The sequence below is a fragment of the Procambarus clarkii genome, chromosome 7, assembly GCF_040958095.1.
Source record: "Procambarus clarkii isolate CNS0578487 chromosome 7, FALCON_Pclarkii_2.0, whole genome shotgun sequence".
NCBI classification, from domain to species: domain Eukaryota; kingdom Metazoa; phylum Arthropoda; class Malacostraca; order Decapoda; family Cambaridae; genus Procambarus; species Procambarus clarkii.
In genome coordinates this window covers 2121263-2140418 of record NC_091156.1, presented here as the reverse complement: position 1 = coordinate 2140418, position 19156 = coordinate 2121263, and the positions used below count along the sequence as shown (strand labels likewise).

The 19156-nt window shown below is 41.1% G+C and overlaps 1 protein-coding gene across 1 annotated transcript in view; it reads right to left on the bottom strand.

Moving 5' to 3' along the window:
• The window catches only part of Slob (Slowpoke binding protein), a 174678-nt gene that overhangs the window by 23783 nt on the left and 131739 nt on the right, over nucleotides 1-19156 (bottom strand). The window contains 7 exon segments of the mRNA XM_069312167.1: nucleotides 3996-4073; nucleotides 4299-4375; nucleotides 8768-8890; nucleotides 11002-11093; nucleotides 13323-13429; nucleotides 16452-16633; nucleotides 18624-18749. Coding sequence (XP_069168268.1) covers nucleotides 3996-4073; nucleotides 4299-4375; nucleotides 8768-8890; nucleotides 11002-11093; nucleotides 13323-13429; nucleotides 16452-16633; nucleotides 18624-18749 — 785 coding nt within the window.

Genomic DNA, 19156 nt, shown 5'->3' with positions numbered 1-19156 from the left:
ATATTTTATAATATAATGTTGTTCCTTGAGGATTGATACCTTCTCCAGAAGTTACACTTGTTTATTAGAAAACTTTTACTGCTTGTGTCATCCATCTCGTTCTCTATCTCTATCTCGCTCTCTCTCTCTCTCTTTTCCCCATTTCTTCATAGTCTCCTCGAGGGTAATCAAGGAATTCATCATACTGGACCTTTACAAGGGGTTTCTATAATAGTAGTCCATCTCAATATATCGTGTTCACATGAAGGGGCAAGCTTTTCCTCTACCTGTATTTGATCGATCATGCCCTCTTCTACTACTATTATGGAAGGGCTGCTATTCATGGCTCTTCCCAATTCAATCCATGCCAAGCCCTTATTAGTCATCGTAAACCTATTTTTTGGCCTCTGGTTTTTGACCAGAAGCCAAAACCTGGCCACTCTAAAGAGGCACAAGAAGCAGGGAATCCTAGATCACTCTAACCAAGAAAAGGCCACCAAAATGGTGAGCAAACCAAAAAATACAATGAGCAAGGTAAACAAAGCATAGAAGATGAGACAACAAACCAATGGTTTGAGATGAGACAATGGTCATTGTGCCAGATCGCAAAACATTGTGATTATGCTCCTCTTCCTGCCCCAGTGCTCTTTGAGTCATAGTTTTCAGAAGTGTGTTGGCTATCCTGGACACTGTTTTTGTTTCATTTGTTTGTGTATTTCTTCTGCATTTTAGTATTTGCTTCATGATGTATGTATATTTATGCCTCACCTCTTGAGTGGTCTTCAATTATTCACCTCACACTGCATGTGCCTAGAATGAACATTTCTAGGTGTTCACAGGTGTTGCCCCTGCCTAGCCAGGGTTGCCTTCCCTGGTGGGTTTGGGTGGCTGTTTCTGAGAGGCTGGCTTCCTGAGGAAGATGCCTTGGCTTTAGCAGTGCACTGATCTTTGATTCCTCTGCAAGGCTTTGTGGATAGAGGCATTTGGGTTTTCTTATAAGGGATCACGCAGAGTGTTCATGTTCTCATTAAATAGCACTCTACTCACATTCTTTACAGCTGTCTATGGCCCTAAGCTGTTTTCAACATTTACGATATTCAATGCATGGCCCCTGTGCCTTGTGTTCTGGCATGGTTATTCCTCCAGGACTCGGCAAGCCCCTGCAGTGCTCGGGGTTCTTCTTTGCTGGTCCTTTGATTTTGCACTTACTGAGGATATAACTTTTTAGGATGGCCATCATTATTCTTATATTATAATGGCTGTCCGTTACCACCTCTGCTATACCCCTGTGGGTGGATTAACCCTGCCACCCTGGGACCTGCAATGTTCATCATTGTGGTGTGTCTGTTCTGACTCAGTTAGCACCCCAGGAGGTATTAGTTTTTTCCCTTGCACCTTTATTCTCTGTGTTACTAACATTGCAATAAATCTATGGTGACTGTGGAGAGCATGAATGGAGACAAGCACAGACATGCATGTGCATTCTTGAGTGAATTGTATACACCTGAATATCTACATCAATTTCATGTTTTTTTCTAAACAAGGATCTACGGTTTGCAAAAAAAAAAAAAAATATTCATCATACTATGCAGCAACTAAACTGATCATAACACCCACTTAGAAGTTATTGGTGCACTTAATGCCGTATATACAGTGGCACCTCGATTAATGAGTTTAATCCGTTCCGGCACCAGGCTCATCATGTGGAAAACTCGTCTTGCGAAACGACAACAAAACTGTTGTAAAAGGTGTCCGAGAACCAGCGGAAACACTCGTTAATTGAGGAAAAGCTCGTTAGTAGAGACAAATGTTCTGCGAGTGGCTCGCTCGTTACTCGAAATGCTCATAGATAGAGCCGCTCGTTAATTGAGGTGCCACTGTATATATATATATATAGCACTCAGATCTAATTGATACTGCCACTTAGGTAAGTTATGAAAGTAATTTCTTTACTACCAGATCACATGCAAATTCAACATAAATTTACTCGATACATTGGCACATATATGTACACTCCTATCACAAACATATTAATATATTTTAATAATTAATTTTGTCGAGGACAGACAGCCTGAGTGTTGTGTTGATTTAGGGGTGACGATCGTGGGATCGGATGCGCCCCATCCTGAGTGTAATATTTATTTATTTTATATATATATATATATATATATATATATATATATATATATATATATATATATATATATATATATATATATATATATATATATATATATATATATATATATATATATATATATATATAATTAATTAGGTTTATATCAAGATCCCCCAAGAATAAACTATTGACCTTCCCCAGAAAGCAACTCCATAACAGTTGACTAACTTCTATTTACTGCTGGGTGAACAGTACATTAGATGAAAGGAAACATGCTCAACAATTTCTGTCCCACCAAGGATTTGAACCTGGAAATCCTGATTGGGAGTCAAGAATGAACCCAACTGTACTACAATGAGAGTGTCCAGAAGTACGAATAGAAGTTTCTACCTGTATTTTTGTAAGCTGTTACCTACCTCAGTGTATTTTAAATCCTTACCCAAATAGTATATTATCAGCTTACAATCAACCAATCAATTTCCATCCAGGTTCCTAAATTATTGCTGGGTGCACACGAATAAATGGTATGAAGAAACCATACCACAAACCTTAAGGAAGTTTGCCTCTATACCTGTTACTATTATCAACTTCTTTCACTTATCTCATTAATGACTACTTCTGCCATTTGCGACATATATAATCATGAAATTTCCTGTTGCAAGTTTTGGCCCAACACCTGGATTTGGCCGAATACAATCAATAAATTTATTAGACTTAAAACTTTTCTCCATTTTAACATGGTTATGCCCAAATATTTAATATCATAAGAAACATGAGTAATTTTTCATTCACCTGGGCTCTCGGAGACTCAAACTGCAAACCCTACGCGTGTGTGGCCGAAGCTCTGTTTATCGAGCTCTGAATGAAATGTTTATTTCCACGGAAGTGTGGATGACAAACATGAGTAATAACCATTTAAATATAAGCACTGCATGCCATATGGTAGTAGGCAAATAAAGATTATATCAGTAGTGTAGTGTATAAAAATATGACATGTTGCTACTAAATGTTTAGTTCATGTTGAATATTAAATGCAGTTAAGATAAATATCTATCTAGTACAACAGTTTCATGACTATATTAATATTTTCATTTGAACTATAGATCTATTTATAAGGACCTTACTAAACATAACTACTGAATAGTAATCTAGTCTTGTACTAGAAGGAAATCCTTAATGACTTGAAATCCAGACATTCAAAAACAATCTCCAGTGTACAGAACAGTACTAAGATATACTATCTATGAGCACCAAAAATTACTTATCCCTAAAGGCCTGTGGAACACCTGCACTGGATTTTCTTCTAATTGACATGAGGTATCTGAAGGTTTCTTTTTGGAGCCAGAATAACTCCTCATCTGGTTAAAGTTCTAGATCCTCTGACTCAACTCAGGACAGGAAATTTCTGTCTATGGATATGGTGAGCAGAGTCGCTGCTTGGCTTTATAACCTCTTGCAAGCTGAGGACCAGAAGAGTATTTGTATCCATACAGTATTTGTGACCAAGATATATATATTGCTAGCTCTACAGGTAGCAACTCCTGAAAGGTGTAAGTGGTTACAAAAACTGTAATTGGGACTGAAATAGTGTGGATGTTGGCATCCAAGCTGCATAGGCATCATAGGATGGTTTATATATTAACATACTGCCAATGTTATTTAGAACATTTTAAATGGTAACAAAACACAAATTAGCTAAATATGAAATGCTTACAAAATATAATGAAGCAATGCACTTAAAAAATATGCATTAAATTTTAAAGTTTAAACGATCCTCTGAGCTTTTGGGTGCTACAGTATATTACTTGGAAAATATTTAAAGTACAATACATGTAGAAGTTGCTGCATAGGCACCTGGTAAAACAGACTAATTACAACTAGTGTGGGGACAGTTTACCTGCTGTCACGTTGGAAGTAACCCTTTTCACCTTCTAGTATGTCCTCACGATTAAGCGAACGTGTGCGGCGCTGCAGACTGATTAAAAATTTGACTCAGCCACAAAAATCAGTTGCAATTTTTCTAAATACAATAGTGCATATAAAATTAGGGGAATGCACATTGGTAAATGAGAACGTATCTAACATGCACATTTTATTTATTTAAAATAGAAACACAACTCTGTTACTGTAGATGAATCAGTACAAAATTCTTATCACTCTTTCCAAATGAAAAACAAACAAGTGATATCATCTCACTCACCTTCTTTGCTTCTGAAATCTTCTAACCTCTTTAAGAATGCTTCTTATCATTGGAGAGTACCGTATCTGGAACTGTGACTGTGGAGAGAATAAGTACATTAATTTAATTTCCACATGTACAGTGGTACCTTGGTGTACAACTGCCCTAGAGTACGAATTTTTTGGTATACGTCAAATGTGTAGTAAAATTTGAATTGGTGTATGACGTTTTCCTTGGAATACGATGTCTGTTGATAAGTGTTTGGGTCAAACGAGCTCGTGGTGCTGGGGCGTGGGGCAATTGTTTACCAATGTATCCCGCCTACCCATCCAGTGATGACTGCACTTGAATTCTATGTAAAGAATTTCAGTGTTTTTGGGCTTTTTGGTTTCTGAACATAAAAGTTCTTATTATATATCCCATCATGTGTCCCCAAAAAGTCAGTGGTAAAGTTCAACCTAAGAAAACAGTTGTGAGGATGACAATAGAAGAAAAAGAAGAGATAATTTGTAAACATGAAAATGGTATGTGGGGTTGTTAATGTCCCTTCCTCATTAATTAAGGAAATGTGTGCAGTATGGGAAGAACTGCAAACGTTTTGCTGAAAAGAGTCACCCAGATAAAACTGTAACAGGCTGTTGCATTAACCTTTTAATGACAATGTGATGACTCACCTCAAAAGTGTTAAAACGTAGGGAAAAACAAATGTCAATAGACAGGGTTTTAGTGAGACAAACAAGCAGTGAGCCACAACCAGGTGCTGGTTGTATGCCTGCAAAACCGTACCCCAGAAAGGTCATCACTGCCTGATGTTATAATGGAAGGGGGGGACTCCCCTTTCAAACACTAACACCTCTATCCCTCCCACCCCCTTTATCACTGTCTTCCATATGCCAAAAAGAGTCCTCAATAAATGTGAGATATACATACTGAATTGTAGTACAAAATAAGTTGTATTTGGTATAAAATGAATTTTCAAGTTAGTAATTTTTGGGGTGTGGAACAGATTAATTCAATTTACATTATTTCTTATGGGAAAATTTGTTTTGGTTTAAAAAATTTTTGTGTATGTCGTGCGTCTGGGAACGGATTTGGATCGTAAACGAAGGTACCACTGTATATCCATTCAAGAAACATTACAGTTACAACATACAAAATGTTTGTATATTTTAAAAAGTCATGCCAAGAAGGAAAATAGAAAAGCTTATTTGGATAAAAATTAATTAAGCATAAGTCAATGAAAATTTACTTATATATATTTATACTAATACTGTACAATGCACACATACCTTAAATAAGATAACAAAAATACATGTAAAGAAAGATGCACAAAAAAGGAAGCAGCTTTACATAGAATATAAAAAGAGAAATAACTACATAATACTAATGTTAAGTGGACTTTCAATGATGTACAACACACAAAACTGAAGCAGTGATCAAGGACTTTCAATCACAAGTGAATTATATCACATTTGAGTACAGTACTGTACTACCTATTACAATCCCGTCTCTCTCTGTCCTGATCTATGTAGCCATTCTTTTTATGTAGTCTAGCTTAACTAAGTTGTAAACACCTATAGTCTGTTGTAAATATATAGTGGAAGTGCCTGTTATGCATGCTCAAAGGTTAATGAAGTGATTTGTAAGAATTGATTGTAACATTGTTCTGAGAGTCAAGCATCAGCCCAAGTAAATGTGATTCAATTTTAAGTGCCAGTTAGATAACAAGCTCTCATCAAGGTATGCTTGAATCCAACAATTCTGAGTAATGATAGGAAGCCATGAGATATTTGGAAAAAAGAGAGGTAACCAGCTGCTGTTCTCTGCCAAAAACAGACCACAATATAAAACAGTTGGTGACTGATTGTCGAATGAACGGCTACATTTATTACTATGCCCATGAGCATCTTTACATACTGGGTAATAATAATACAAATAATAATAATAATAATATTAACAATAATAATAATTTGGAAATATTGTAATATACAGTAGTTATGTAACAAAATTACAGTATCACAAACAATTATTTTCACAATATTATTTCTGGCCGGGCCACTCAGTCATTTCCTGTTGCTAACCACTCTGGTTAGCTCCTCAACTATGGAGTCACACCTTACAGGCCCTGTAAGGAAGGGACATTCTATGGATATTGTGATGGAAACTAAACTGTAAATGTGGATTCTAGTGAAAGGCAGGCTTTTAAAACTCACATCTAAGTTCAGTAGCAGCTAAGCTGCACATGCACAGTGGTGTACAGTATTTACAATGGGTAAACCCTATCGTCTAAGAGCACACAAAGAAGTGTTGCTATATCTAAAGAAAAATTCCCAAGTATATTATATGATAGAAATTCTTATGAGAATGTAAGTTTAAATGTAGAAGCCCAGTTCTAGACTCTATCAGGGATAAAAAACCAGCATTGAATGTAATGAAACGCCATTTCTGGGCGAAGCCCTGGATGCTCCTCGAATCTATCCAAACAGATATGTGCTATGTTAGTTTGGGGTCATCAATCACAGGAGTTCTTATGCCTACCGGGAACCACGGGCCAGAACCTGGTCCCCCTCATTCAGCGAAGGTAGCAATGGCGTATGAGCACTTTACACTTAAAGTACTGTATGTCATATTCTGCCATCGACTGGGGTGGACACCCAGAAAGATAGGCGAACCAAAACAAACAACTAGCTGGTAAAATTGCTACCTACAGCCAGAAAAGCAAAGAAACATCTGCTAAAATAAAATAAAATAATAGAAACTAGCAACCTTACATGTAACTAGTACTCCCACTCGTTAGCATAACCCCTTCGCCCGATAAGGGGGCTGGGGGAGCCGTCCTACCACCTCAGTTCTAGGCCCGATGTAAAAAAGTGCCGACCGGAGGGAGGGAGGGAGGGTGTCAGGGAAGCCTGACATCCTGATACTCAAGTTATGCCCAAAAGGTTCTGTGTATTAGTGGCCTGTACATACTTTGTAACAATTATTAAACCACTGTATAGTATATTATTCTTTTGAATATTTATAAATATAAATTATTATTACTATTATTATTATTATTATTATAAATATACTAGTGATATAGCATGATTTGTATTCTGTACTTTCTATTGCTAAAGTAACTATAAACAAAAAGCCTAAATGATTAACAATAAAAACAACACAAACATTTACACTCACCTCAGTGTTAATCAAAGGAGGATGTACGAAGTAGGAGAGAAGGACAGGTAAAGGTTTCTGCTAATTAAAACTAACAATATGGTAACATATGTATACATGAATTAAATTAATAATCAAAACTAAGTACAGTTTTAAAGAAATATGTAATCAAATGTATTTGTCATGAAAGAAAATAGAGTTCAAGTACAATTGAAACAATATCCGTGAATATAAATTTTATATAAATTAGAAATGGACATTACCATGAGAGCCACTGTGAGCTTTAAAAAAAGGTAAGATTAAATAACCTTACAAAACAGAAGCACATGGCAAATAACATAAGTGAAGCATGATAGTGAAAGATGAGCTGAGACGGTATAGACTCTCGGGTCCAGACACACACACACACACACACACATTGGTGCTATCTTGACACCAATAATAAGGAAAACTGTTAAAAAAATAAATCAATGATTCTATAACACATGTAACTCAAAGCACAGTTACCAGTTGAGGAAATGTATACCTGATCCAATATGACCTGATGAAGCCATAAACCAGCAAGTAAAGATTCAAGATTCCTATTTATATTACATGCATGTTTTGCAGGGATGTACGGTAATAATGATAAACTGTAAATATTATTTAATGATAAAAGGAAGGATCACAATTATCAAACAATTATTACAGTCGAATAATATATAATTTAACAAAGATAATATAATACAGTATTGGGAATGCAGGATACATAACTCTGAAATGATGCATATTAACAAATCACAGAATATTTCAGCAGAAACAGTTATAAAAACATGTCATTGTGACCATCTTATAAAGATGGCTATAAATACTTAATATGATGGAGTCAAATTAAAACTGGAATTTAACCAGGATATCTTTGTTATATTATCAACAGTATTTTTCTTGGTTTCTTATGAATATCTTAAAACATTAGTTAAATAGTGTTGTTATAACTGCTTCAGGAAAATTACATTTACTTTACAGCAGGAATCTATAATATTTCTACTTATAGCAAAACAAATTTTGTACTGCAAAATTGTCTAAGGATACAACTTTTAACCAAGGATAAAACATGTCACATGCACAAACATATTAGAAAACTGGGCAAAAATATTTCCAATATGTGATCAAACAACCAATCATTAACTACAACTAACAATATGACATAAAATGGAATATACAGTACAGGTACAGTACTTAGGAATAAAAGCATAACTAATTTTGGATCAGTGTCAAGTCTAAATGTATACAAATATTTGACTTATGTTTGACTTTGAGATTCAGTAATATACGAACTATGGTTGCTAACTTACCGGTAGAGGTGCAGCTCGCATCTCTCTCAAGTCTAGGTTCCTAAAGAAATCCAGGCAGAGGATTTCTTCAACACTTGGGTACTGGTCACCATTACCAAAAATGTACTCCAACACCTGCACCACCTGTGGGTAATTAAGAGACTGCTATTATTGCCTACAAGGTTCATGTAAATTTATATTTTCATCAGGATTTATAAGAAATAAATATTAAAAAATATAGTACAATTGATGTTTATTATGCACTGAATATCTGTACTGTATTGTGAATGGCTGTGAAAGAGTTGCACAAGCCCAGAGTGGGTTTTTAGTCTAAAAACGTGCTTTTTCACCCACAGGATTATGAACCATGGAACAGTCTACCCACCATTAGCCATAAATCCCAAAATTCTGCTGAACTTCAAAATCCAGCTTGAAAAAAATCATCAGGACAAATGGAGTCACCTTTGACAAGTTGCCAGCTTCCTGTCCTCATGGAGGCTACTAGTGTATTTGTGGCCATCAGGTAAATAACATTAGATAAATAACATTAGAGTAGTTGTTGTTGATTTAGGGGTGACGACGATCATGGGACCGGATGCGCCCCGGCGTACCCGTTAAGGGTCAATCGCGAAGCCAGGAAAGGTGAAACAAGAAACGCACAGTCAGGCAGATGATTGGGGAGTCCCAGGAGTCCCTCAGGGTGACAAGCACCGGCCCCGCTTGTTACGGACCCGAGCCCAACGTCCGAGCACGGAGCAGTGACGACCACGCCATCTGTGGGTCAGCTCCCGAAACCCCCTCCAAATGGACGGCGCCATCAAGTGAGGACAGGAAATACCAGCCACAAGGGCTAGTTTCCCGTCCTAATCAGCTCATAACACAGCTGCTGCTGACCTCTGGTGAGGTGGAGTTTAGATAGCAACGCCATCTATGGAGTGGATAGATGGGCGTTTGAGTCTGAGCCGGTAAGTGACGTGCCCTAGAGTGTCCCGATTACTGATGACGTGTCTGATTACAGAGTCGACCTGGGACTGCTGTAATGGAAGTTGGATCAGTCTACCCAAGGCAGCCGTCTTGTCTCCAAGTGTTTACTGCAACAGCTGTGAGTCGCCCCCCGGATGAACACTGTGGTGTTAGCCTGTCCGTGACGTGGCAGCTGAGGGATTGTAGTACCCGGGACTGACTGGTGGAGACGCTTAACCACTGGGGTGTTGTGGCGAGGAGAGTGGTCTGTGGGATCACACGAGGCTCCTGACTCGGGTTTGCGACCTTAGTATCGATCGTGGAGTGGCCTAACCAGCGTTGCTGATTGGAACCTGCCAGCTACCGGCTGGACTTGTGGTTGATGGCCTCCACGACGGTGCCCCCAGTGGAACTGTAATTTGGCTGGCCTGTGGCCAGGGTAGACTCAAGAGAATCGAAGGATTCGTCGTGAGGCCACAAGAGGACCAAGAGCTTAGCCTTGTTGAGCACCGTGAACGTCCAGAGTCTTCAGAGGAAGACTACGTTGTATATAATAGTGTTTAACCCCCCCCCCCCTTGTGTAACCTTTTATATATTTATGGTGACGGTAATAATTATATTATTAAGTTTTTGCCTTTATTTCCCTTCCCCTTTAATTTACTTGCGTTACGGATCACATCCCTTGAAAGCCACTACTGGCTTGGGGCCGGATACCCTTCCTCTAACAACAGCAGAGAAAGAACCCGGTTGCGATCCCGAGAGGGCCGTAACACCGCTCCACACAGAGAACACCAGGTAGCAAAACCAAAACTCTGCCCCCAACTAAAACGCAAAAAGTCATCCAGTGTCCTCCGGCAGAGCAGAAGCCAGCCGCCCACCATGACTGAGGGCACACCAGGAACCCACCAAGACCCACCAACCTCCGGCACCTCTCGGCCAAGCCGGCCCCCGAACACCGTCACCCCGCCGGCAGAACCAGCCAGAACACGCCAAAAACAAAACAAAGATCTATCAACAATCCTGTGACCCAAGGCGATATGTGCGCCAGGCGTCGTACAAGCGGACCGTTGAAGAGGGAAGCCAAACGGCAGTAGCAAAGTCAAAACGCGAAAACAGAACGTGATCCGGCGGCTCCCAGGCGGAGGTGTCCAGACGTCCGCTCGGCGTCAAGGTTGAACCAGGAGTCCCAATATTAGAGCTTACATTCTTGCAAAGCCACACGCATAGTATTTCGGGCAGGGAAACTGACCAAAATTAACAGTTGGACTGGAGAATCTTACTGTTAAGCTCACCTGTGGGTAATTAGCGATATCCTCCAGGTGTTTTGGTGTTGGGTGGGCGGAAGAGAGCTCGTACCCTGCACACATCTCGAAAATTACGTGACCTGGAAGATGCAAGGGTAAAGCAGAGAGGAGAAGAGGAAGTGGAGAGAGAGAGAGAGAGAGAGAGAGAGAGAGAGAGAGAGAGAGAGAGAATGGGATATGGGGTAGGGGTGGTTGGGGGGGGGGGAAGAGAAGAAAGAAGTGTTGCTTAATTGTTAAATTCATCAAATTAAATTTCACTCGCTGGGCACATTCACCTTCTCTATGGAAGAATAAAGTGAAATTATATTTAGTACAAGTAATTCTGTGTCTAGCTTAATTTTTGTAAATTATACATTGAATCAAACACTGCACAAGACGAGCAGAGTTTATTATTAACGAGACATTTCACTACAAAGTATATGCTTAAATTATATCTCAGTATAGAAATTCTCTGCCTCATAATACCACAAGACAATTAGCTAAGGCCCTATGACAACCCAAATACAGCAACTCGACTATGGCCCAACAAAAGAACACTGTTTCCCAAAAACGGTGGGTTTTCTGAGTGGAAGAGAACGTATGTCTGGAAGCTGACTTTAACCGCCCCAAGCTGCGCGCGCATTGACCCGAGGTTATATAAACCGGGACGGAGACGGCGTGGGCCCCTTCCCAAGCCAGCAGCTGCTCTTACATAACGCCCACCCTCCTCCCGGGATCCTCTGCATCCCCTGTTTTAATTTTGAAAGGGACGGCCCACAGATGTGCTCAAGGGGCACTTGCTCTAGCATGCTAAGCATTTGCTGTATCTTTGGGGGTGCTCCGCCGGAACCCCCAAAGTGATAAGCCTGCAGATAGCTAAGAAATATTCCCATGAATTGTAATTAGTCTAATTAATGCAACTTTCATTTACTACCTATGGATGTAGTTATTAATTGTAATTGATCTCTACTTTATCATTAAGGATTATTCATTATAATTATTCCTTAATACTTTATTGTTATGCACTAGTCAATAATTATTTATCATTCATCCTAATTAGCTATTTGATTCATTAAAAATAATTGCTTATCATTATACTATTTGTTATTATTATTATTTATTATATAATAATAATTTTATTATTTATTAATTTATTATTTATTAATTTATATAATAAATTAATTTATTATATATTAATTTATTATATATTAATTTATTATATATTAATTTATTATTTACCATTATAAAATAAACAAGTCCCCAATCTGAGCACGTTTTCTTCCAACCTCAGAAACAGCTAAACACAGTAAATACATCAGTCTAAGGCCCTATAACAGCCAAAATAGAGCCTATACAGTACTACAACTAAGGCCCTACAACAGCCTAAACACAGCAAATACATCACTCCAACTAAGACCCAATAACAGCCAAAATCGAACTATACAGTACTACAACTAAGGCCCTACAACAGTCAAAATACAGTTAAGTCCAACTATATCCTAAAACATCTCAAATGAGCTGACACAGATTTCCACATTGGTTTCAACTTTATGCTACTAAAGAAAAAGTTATCTCCTCGATAATTGAGCTATAATAATGAAGTAGGAACCTAGGATAACCCTACCAGAGACCGGATAAAGCTATGTCAGCCTAATCAATAATTAATAATAATTGTGTTGGGGGACAGGCAGCCAGTTTATACATACAGTACATGTTTGCCTTATATCGAGGCCCCCTTCCCCCATCATGGTCGAAGTACTATAACCCCACAAGAAGCTGACTAACTCCTGGGTACCCATTCACTGCTAAGTGAACATGAACATTAGGTGATAGGAAGCAGGCAAAACCATTTCTCTCCCGCCTGGATAGAAATCAAGACCCAGCTAAAGCCACTGGCGCCCTTCCGCAGCATTGACAGGGAACTGCAAATCTGCTAAAGCTACCACCTGATACTGGAGTGTTGGCAACACTCCCTCAAACATAATAAAAGTGACTCAGCGTTGCTAAAGACGACACAGACTCAAAGCTACCATGTAGCCTCAACAAAGCTGCCATGTAGCCTCAACAAAGCTACCGTGTAGCCTCAACAAAGCTGCCATGTAGCCTCAACAAAGCTACCTTGTAGCCTCAACAAGCTGCCATGTAGCCTCAACAAAGCTACCATGTGGCCTCAACAAAGTTGCCACAGTACAAACATAGTTATCTTGGTCTAGGCACAAATACTGCATCCTCGAGAAAGCTACCACAGCTTAGACCAAAGTGTCCCGATATAACCAAGAGAGCGCTATATAGGAGAGCGTAGTAGTGGCGGCGGCCGAGGCAAGACATACCGAAGCACACGGAGTCGATAGCGTCTCTGTTGTCTCTGAGGCGGCGTTTGATGATGGGGTAGATCCTGGAGGTGAGCCCCAGCAAGGTGTTCTCCACCCCCGACAGTCTGGGGAGACAGGCACCAGTCAGTTCGGGTGACAGGCACCAGTCAGTCGGTGGAGGAGACAGGTTCGGATCATTGAGGGGAGACATGCACCAGTTTGTAGGAGAGACATGTACAAGTTAATAGGGAGAGACAAGCACCAGTTAATAGGGAGGATAGGCCCCCATTAGTTGGGAGGACAAACACCTGATAGTGGGGGAGACAGGCACCATTAGTAGAGGAGAGGGGGGGGGGGAGGTGGAATTAGAGACAGACATGTTGTAATGTCAAATATTAAAACAAATATCTTTCGTTTATTAGAAATTTATATTAATATTGTATCAGTTAAGAATGTGAGGATATTCCTCAAACATTCTTGGTAAATAAATATTATGTTACTGTAAATAAGGTCGTGATACAATCACCATGCATCAGCATCATCACTTTACTACAATACTTATACAGTATAACAAGATAAAGATATTACTTATTACTATACATGGTGAAACTAATATTAGTTAAAATTATATTATAAATTATTTTTCTCGCTAAGGATGTATTATATTCACTTTGTTTTTATATAGCAACTCAACATAGTGATGTTATGTCTCGGATACTGCTAAGCAAACTCTAATTGTGTAAACACTTTTATAGGAATTATACGCAACCTGTTGTTGTATTGGTGATTTAGTAACAGTATTCAGGCGAGTGCTGGAACACGAGAGTGTAGCAGACACGCCTAACTCACTCTCTTTACCCCAAGTGTACCATTACTGTACTCTTCCCCTAAGCCATTTACAAATCTGAAGCTCTCTCTTTTTTCCATTACCAAAATACATTTCATATTCCTCTCAGCCTTAAAAATATTCTACTTTCGCTCGCAGAATGAGTGCAGACATCGTGTGCACGGGCGGCAGAGTTCCCATTTTTTTCTTAGAATTTGGAGAAACTTTTAGGATTCCAAAGGATTGCAACAAGACTATTGTCCGGGTTTAATGTTTAAAGCCACGGTGATAAATTTAAATAAAACGCAATCTAACAACTCTAAAAACGAGAAGGAGCGAAGGAGGATATAATCACAACATACAAAATACTGAGGGGGAATAAACAAGGCAGACTAGGACAGCCTCTTTCAATTGAAAGGAGTGGTTAAATGGCATACAATACAAGAAGTCACAGAGGTCACCTCCACCACAGAACCAGAATGTAAACAAAAGGTAAATACACGAAGTAAAAGTCTAGCCCAAAGAACTATTTATCATCTGTAGATACTTACTGAAGCGCACTCCCCTCATCACAGCCTACCCATCACCACCCAAATACACCAGCTTCAATACCTACCCTCCTAGCCACAAAGCCTTCCCGGCTTGGTGCCTTCTTTTGATAAATACTTACTTTACCTACCCTCCTCCCGCCCTGCTCCTTATTGTCTGAATTGCGTTGTCCCTCTTACAGTTGTGCATATCCTTGTTGAATGTCCTGACTTCCAGGACGAGCGTGTGTCTTGCTTTCTGACCGTCCCTCGCGGTCGCTTGTCCCTCGATAGAATTCTAGGTGAATCGGATACTTTTGATATCGTTCGCCTTATGCGTTTTTGTTCTCGTATTGACATTCTTGGTGATATTTAGCGCCCTCTGATTATTTCGCACTTTGATAGTGCTACATAGCCTTCCCGGCTTAGTGTCTTCTTTTGATAAATACTTACTTTACCTACCCTCCTTCCGTTCCTCCCTCCAAAGCGTCTTTACCTTCCCTTTACCGACCTTCTCTTTCTCTCCCCAAGGCCCCCCGGTCCTCCCTAGGCAGGTAGTCCCCGCCGTCCAGAACACCGTCGCCACTACCACCAACGCCTAGCGAGCTGAAAATCGATGAGACAAAATTGAAGTGGAAGGCATGGTTTCCAAAGGCCTGGACGTGTGCTGTAGGAGACCTGCCAGGGAAGCGGTGAAGGACGGCTCGAAAAAACGGCGTCATAAGTCTAGAAGAACTGTGGTACGTCTGGAAAGTCAGTGTGGGAGGCCAGGAAGGATGGTGTGGGAGGCCAGGAAGGATGGTGTGGGAGGCCAGGAAGGATGGCGTGGGAGACCTGAAGGGTCAGCGTGGGAGGCCAGGAAGGATGGCGTGGGAGACCTAAAGGGTCAGCGTAGGAGCCCCATATTTTGTATTCAAATCACTTTTATTTCTCATCTGTGTCTGTACCGTGTTCTCAGAAGCACAGATGCGGTGCACCTCTTATCAGACTCCTCACTGTAACAAGACAATATAATCCTTGCGCTCTACTTCCCTTGCCTGGGATGATGGTCCTCAGTCCCCAGAGCCTCGAGTGTCTCCTTGACTCACAAGAGCCACAAGTCCGCAGAGCCTCGAGTGTCACCTTGACTCACAAGAGCCACAAGTCCGCAGAGCCTCGAGTGTCACCTTGACTCACAAGAGCCACAAGTCCGCAGAGCCTCGAGTGTCACCTTGATTCACAAGAGCCACAAGTCCGCAGAGCCTCGAGTGTCACCTTGACTCACAAGAGCCACAAGTCCGCAGAGCCTCGAGTGTCACCTTGACTCACAAGAGCCACAAGTCCGCAGAGCCTCGAGTGTCACCATGACTCACAAGAGCCACAAGTCCCCAGAGCCTCGAGTATCACCTTGACTCACAAGAGCCACAAGTCTCCAGGAAATCCAGTCCCACATTACTCGCTGAGAGCCCTCCCTTACCCCCTCCATCCCTCTCTCCTACGTCAATATTTACTCATCAACCAAGAGCTATTGACCTACAAGCTTAGGGAGCAGCTGGAGGAAATTTGTCGTCCTTATGAAGGCCGCTTCCTTATAAAACTACTTTTTTGTGTATCTACATCCATGTGAGTGATTAGCGGCCTTATACAAAATATTGTAATGATTTGCCATGTTTGAATACAAAGAAATATAATCAATGTATATATTCCTATGAACATTATTATTGTTATATTGGAAGGAGGTATAACACAAGGAGATTTTTGTTATTCTAGGTAAACACCAGGCGGCGCTATCTGTAATTTACCCAAGACACGTACCTGGCGACGCCGTTTTGGAGGACGACGTTGCCGGAATGGAGGTGTCCGCAGGGAGGAAAACCTCGGTCCTGAAGGAAGAGGAGCGCCTCCAGCACCTGCCGCCCCAGCCGCTGTACCTGACCTACTGGCAGACCTGCCGACCGCTGCTGGTACTTCTCGCTCCAGTCGTCCTGCCAGTGACTCTGAAAATACACTCTACAGGTAGCGTCCAGACCAGTGATAGATGGAGCTGGACGTGTGGCAAGGTTAGGTGTGTTGGATCTATCTTGAGATGATTTCGGGGCTTAGTGCCTCCGCGGCCCGGTTCTCAACCAGGCCTCCACCGCCAGGAAGCAGCCCGTGAAAGCTGACTAACTCCCAGGTACCTATTTACTGCTAGGTAACAGGGGCATCAGGGTGACAGAAACTCTGCCCATTGTTTCTCGCCGGCGCCTGGGATCGAACCCGGGACCACAGGATCACGCGCCCAGTGTTCTGTCCGCTCAGCCACCGGCTCCCCTCATACCATACACACTCACTTTTTGAACTGAGACTACGGTTCATTAAGAATGGTTCTGATGTTCCTAATGAAACGGTAAGCTAAGAGCTGTTATCCTACGTCAGCTCATCTGACGCCTCACCCTAGAAACTGATTTATTCAATGACATTATTATTAGTTGTTAATTAGGAATGCACTTTTATTAATGTTAAGTTACAATCATGTTAGGTACAAGATGTAACCTGGAGTCAAATCTGTGCCAGAGTCGTCATGGTAGGGTGACGTTATCTTGAGGTTATCTTGAGATGATTTCGGGGCTTTTTAGTGTCCCCGCTACCCGGTCACCAGGCCTCCACCCCCAGGAAGCAGCCCGTGACAGCTGACTAACACCCAGGTACCTATTTTACTGCTAGGTAACAGGGGCATAGGGTGAAAGAAACTCTGCCCATTGTTTCTCGCCGGCGCCTGGGATCGAACCCAGGACCGTAATTATTCTTTTTAAAGACAGAGCCAGTATGAGGCTGTTGATGGCTGAGGGCCCCGGTGTGCCCCGAGTGCCAACAGCCGCACCTAACAACATGGTGGACAAGTCTACTAACTAAGATATAAGGATGTGTGATACGGTGTAAGGATGTACGAGACGTATAAGGATGTACGATACGATATGAGGATGTATGATGCGAAATAAGAATGTATGATACGATATGTAAATGTAATATGCGATACTTTAAAAGTGTTCCATTAAAAAATTCCCATTATTGTCTGAACGAAATTAACAAAATTGCAATTTTTATATAAAACTAATAAAGTAGAAGTGAGTGTTGTTAACACAGACTTCTTGTTACAGATATCATTGCTTATTATACTGTCTGAAGTATTAAAGAGCTGCTTGCAGTCATCTTGTGCCATCACACAACACTCAGGCGATGAGTCACAATAACGTGACTAAAGTAAGTTGACCAGACCACACACTAGAAGGTGAAGGGACGACGACGTTTCGGTCCGTCCTCGACCATTCTCAAGACCATTCTCAATCGACTTGAGAATGGTCCAGGACGGACCGAAACGTCGTCGTCCCTTCACCTTCTAGTGTGTGGTCTGGCCAACACCAACACTCAGATTCACAGCTCGTGTGATGGGATACAATGAGTAGTCTGAACTACAGCCTTTTTGTGTTGAAGCCAACGCGGTTTCGAACCGCGCAAGGTTCGAACACTAGTCAGTGTAGGCCATACTGCCTCTAGACACTAGTTCTAGACACTAACGATCTGACTCTAGACATTGCCTCTAGAACTTGCTGGGTTTCGACAACAGTGCTGGGTGTTAGGGCAGAAGTACCGAAGAGGCAGCCTTGCCTTAAGTGTGCCAGTACATCAAGTGCTGGAGCACAACACTAACCCGTCGCTCCTCCCTCCACCACTCACTCCCTCCTTCACCCTTCTCTCCACCTCTCACTTCAGTCATTAATCACTCCTTCTCCTCCTCCTCCCATCATGTGATGACTCATTAGTCACTGTCGACGACCTCTCTCCCAATCCTTGTCGTCTCTCCCTTCACCATCCTCATTACCACCATTACCATCACCACCACCACCACCACTACCACCATCATTACCACCACCACCACTACCACCACCATTACCACCACCACCACTACCATCATCACCACCACCACTACCGTCCTACAATACTCACCCTGTAGATTAGGTCCTTGAGCGTGCCCTTGTTGTTGTGGGGGATGACAGTGATGACGTAGGTGCAGGAGGAGATGTTGGCGAAGTCCACGTCCAGCACCGGGTAGATGTAGGGGTGGTGGAGCGCCTGAGGGTGGACACACAACCTCTTACTTGCTTATTATTGTAGGAAAACTCTGTCTCTCTACACACACACACACACACACACACACACACACACACACACACACACACACACACACACACACACACACACACACACACACACACACACTTTTCTGTTTATACTAATTCTCTGATCTATTTTAAATAACTAAGTCATAATCCAAGTACGGATAACCGCGTTCTCCCCCTCAATTCTACAGGCAGAAAGTCATCTATGTTAAGGGCCATTTGTACTTTTCTTTTAACAATAATGATATTATAAGTTCTTACAATAAATAAATCTAAGTCTGTTTTCAAGTACCTTCTGAGTTCCTAAATGTTTAGTCGCAGGAAAATTTGCATCAACACATTGCTTTTAAGATGAAAATT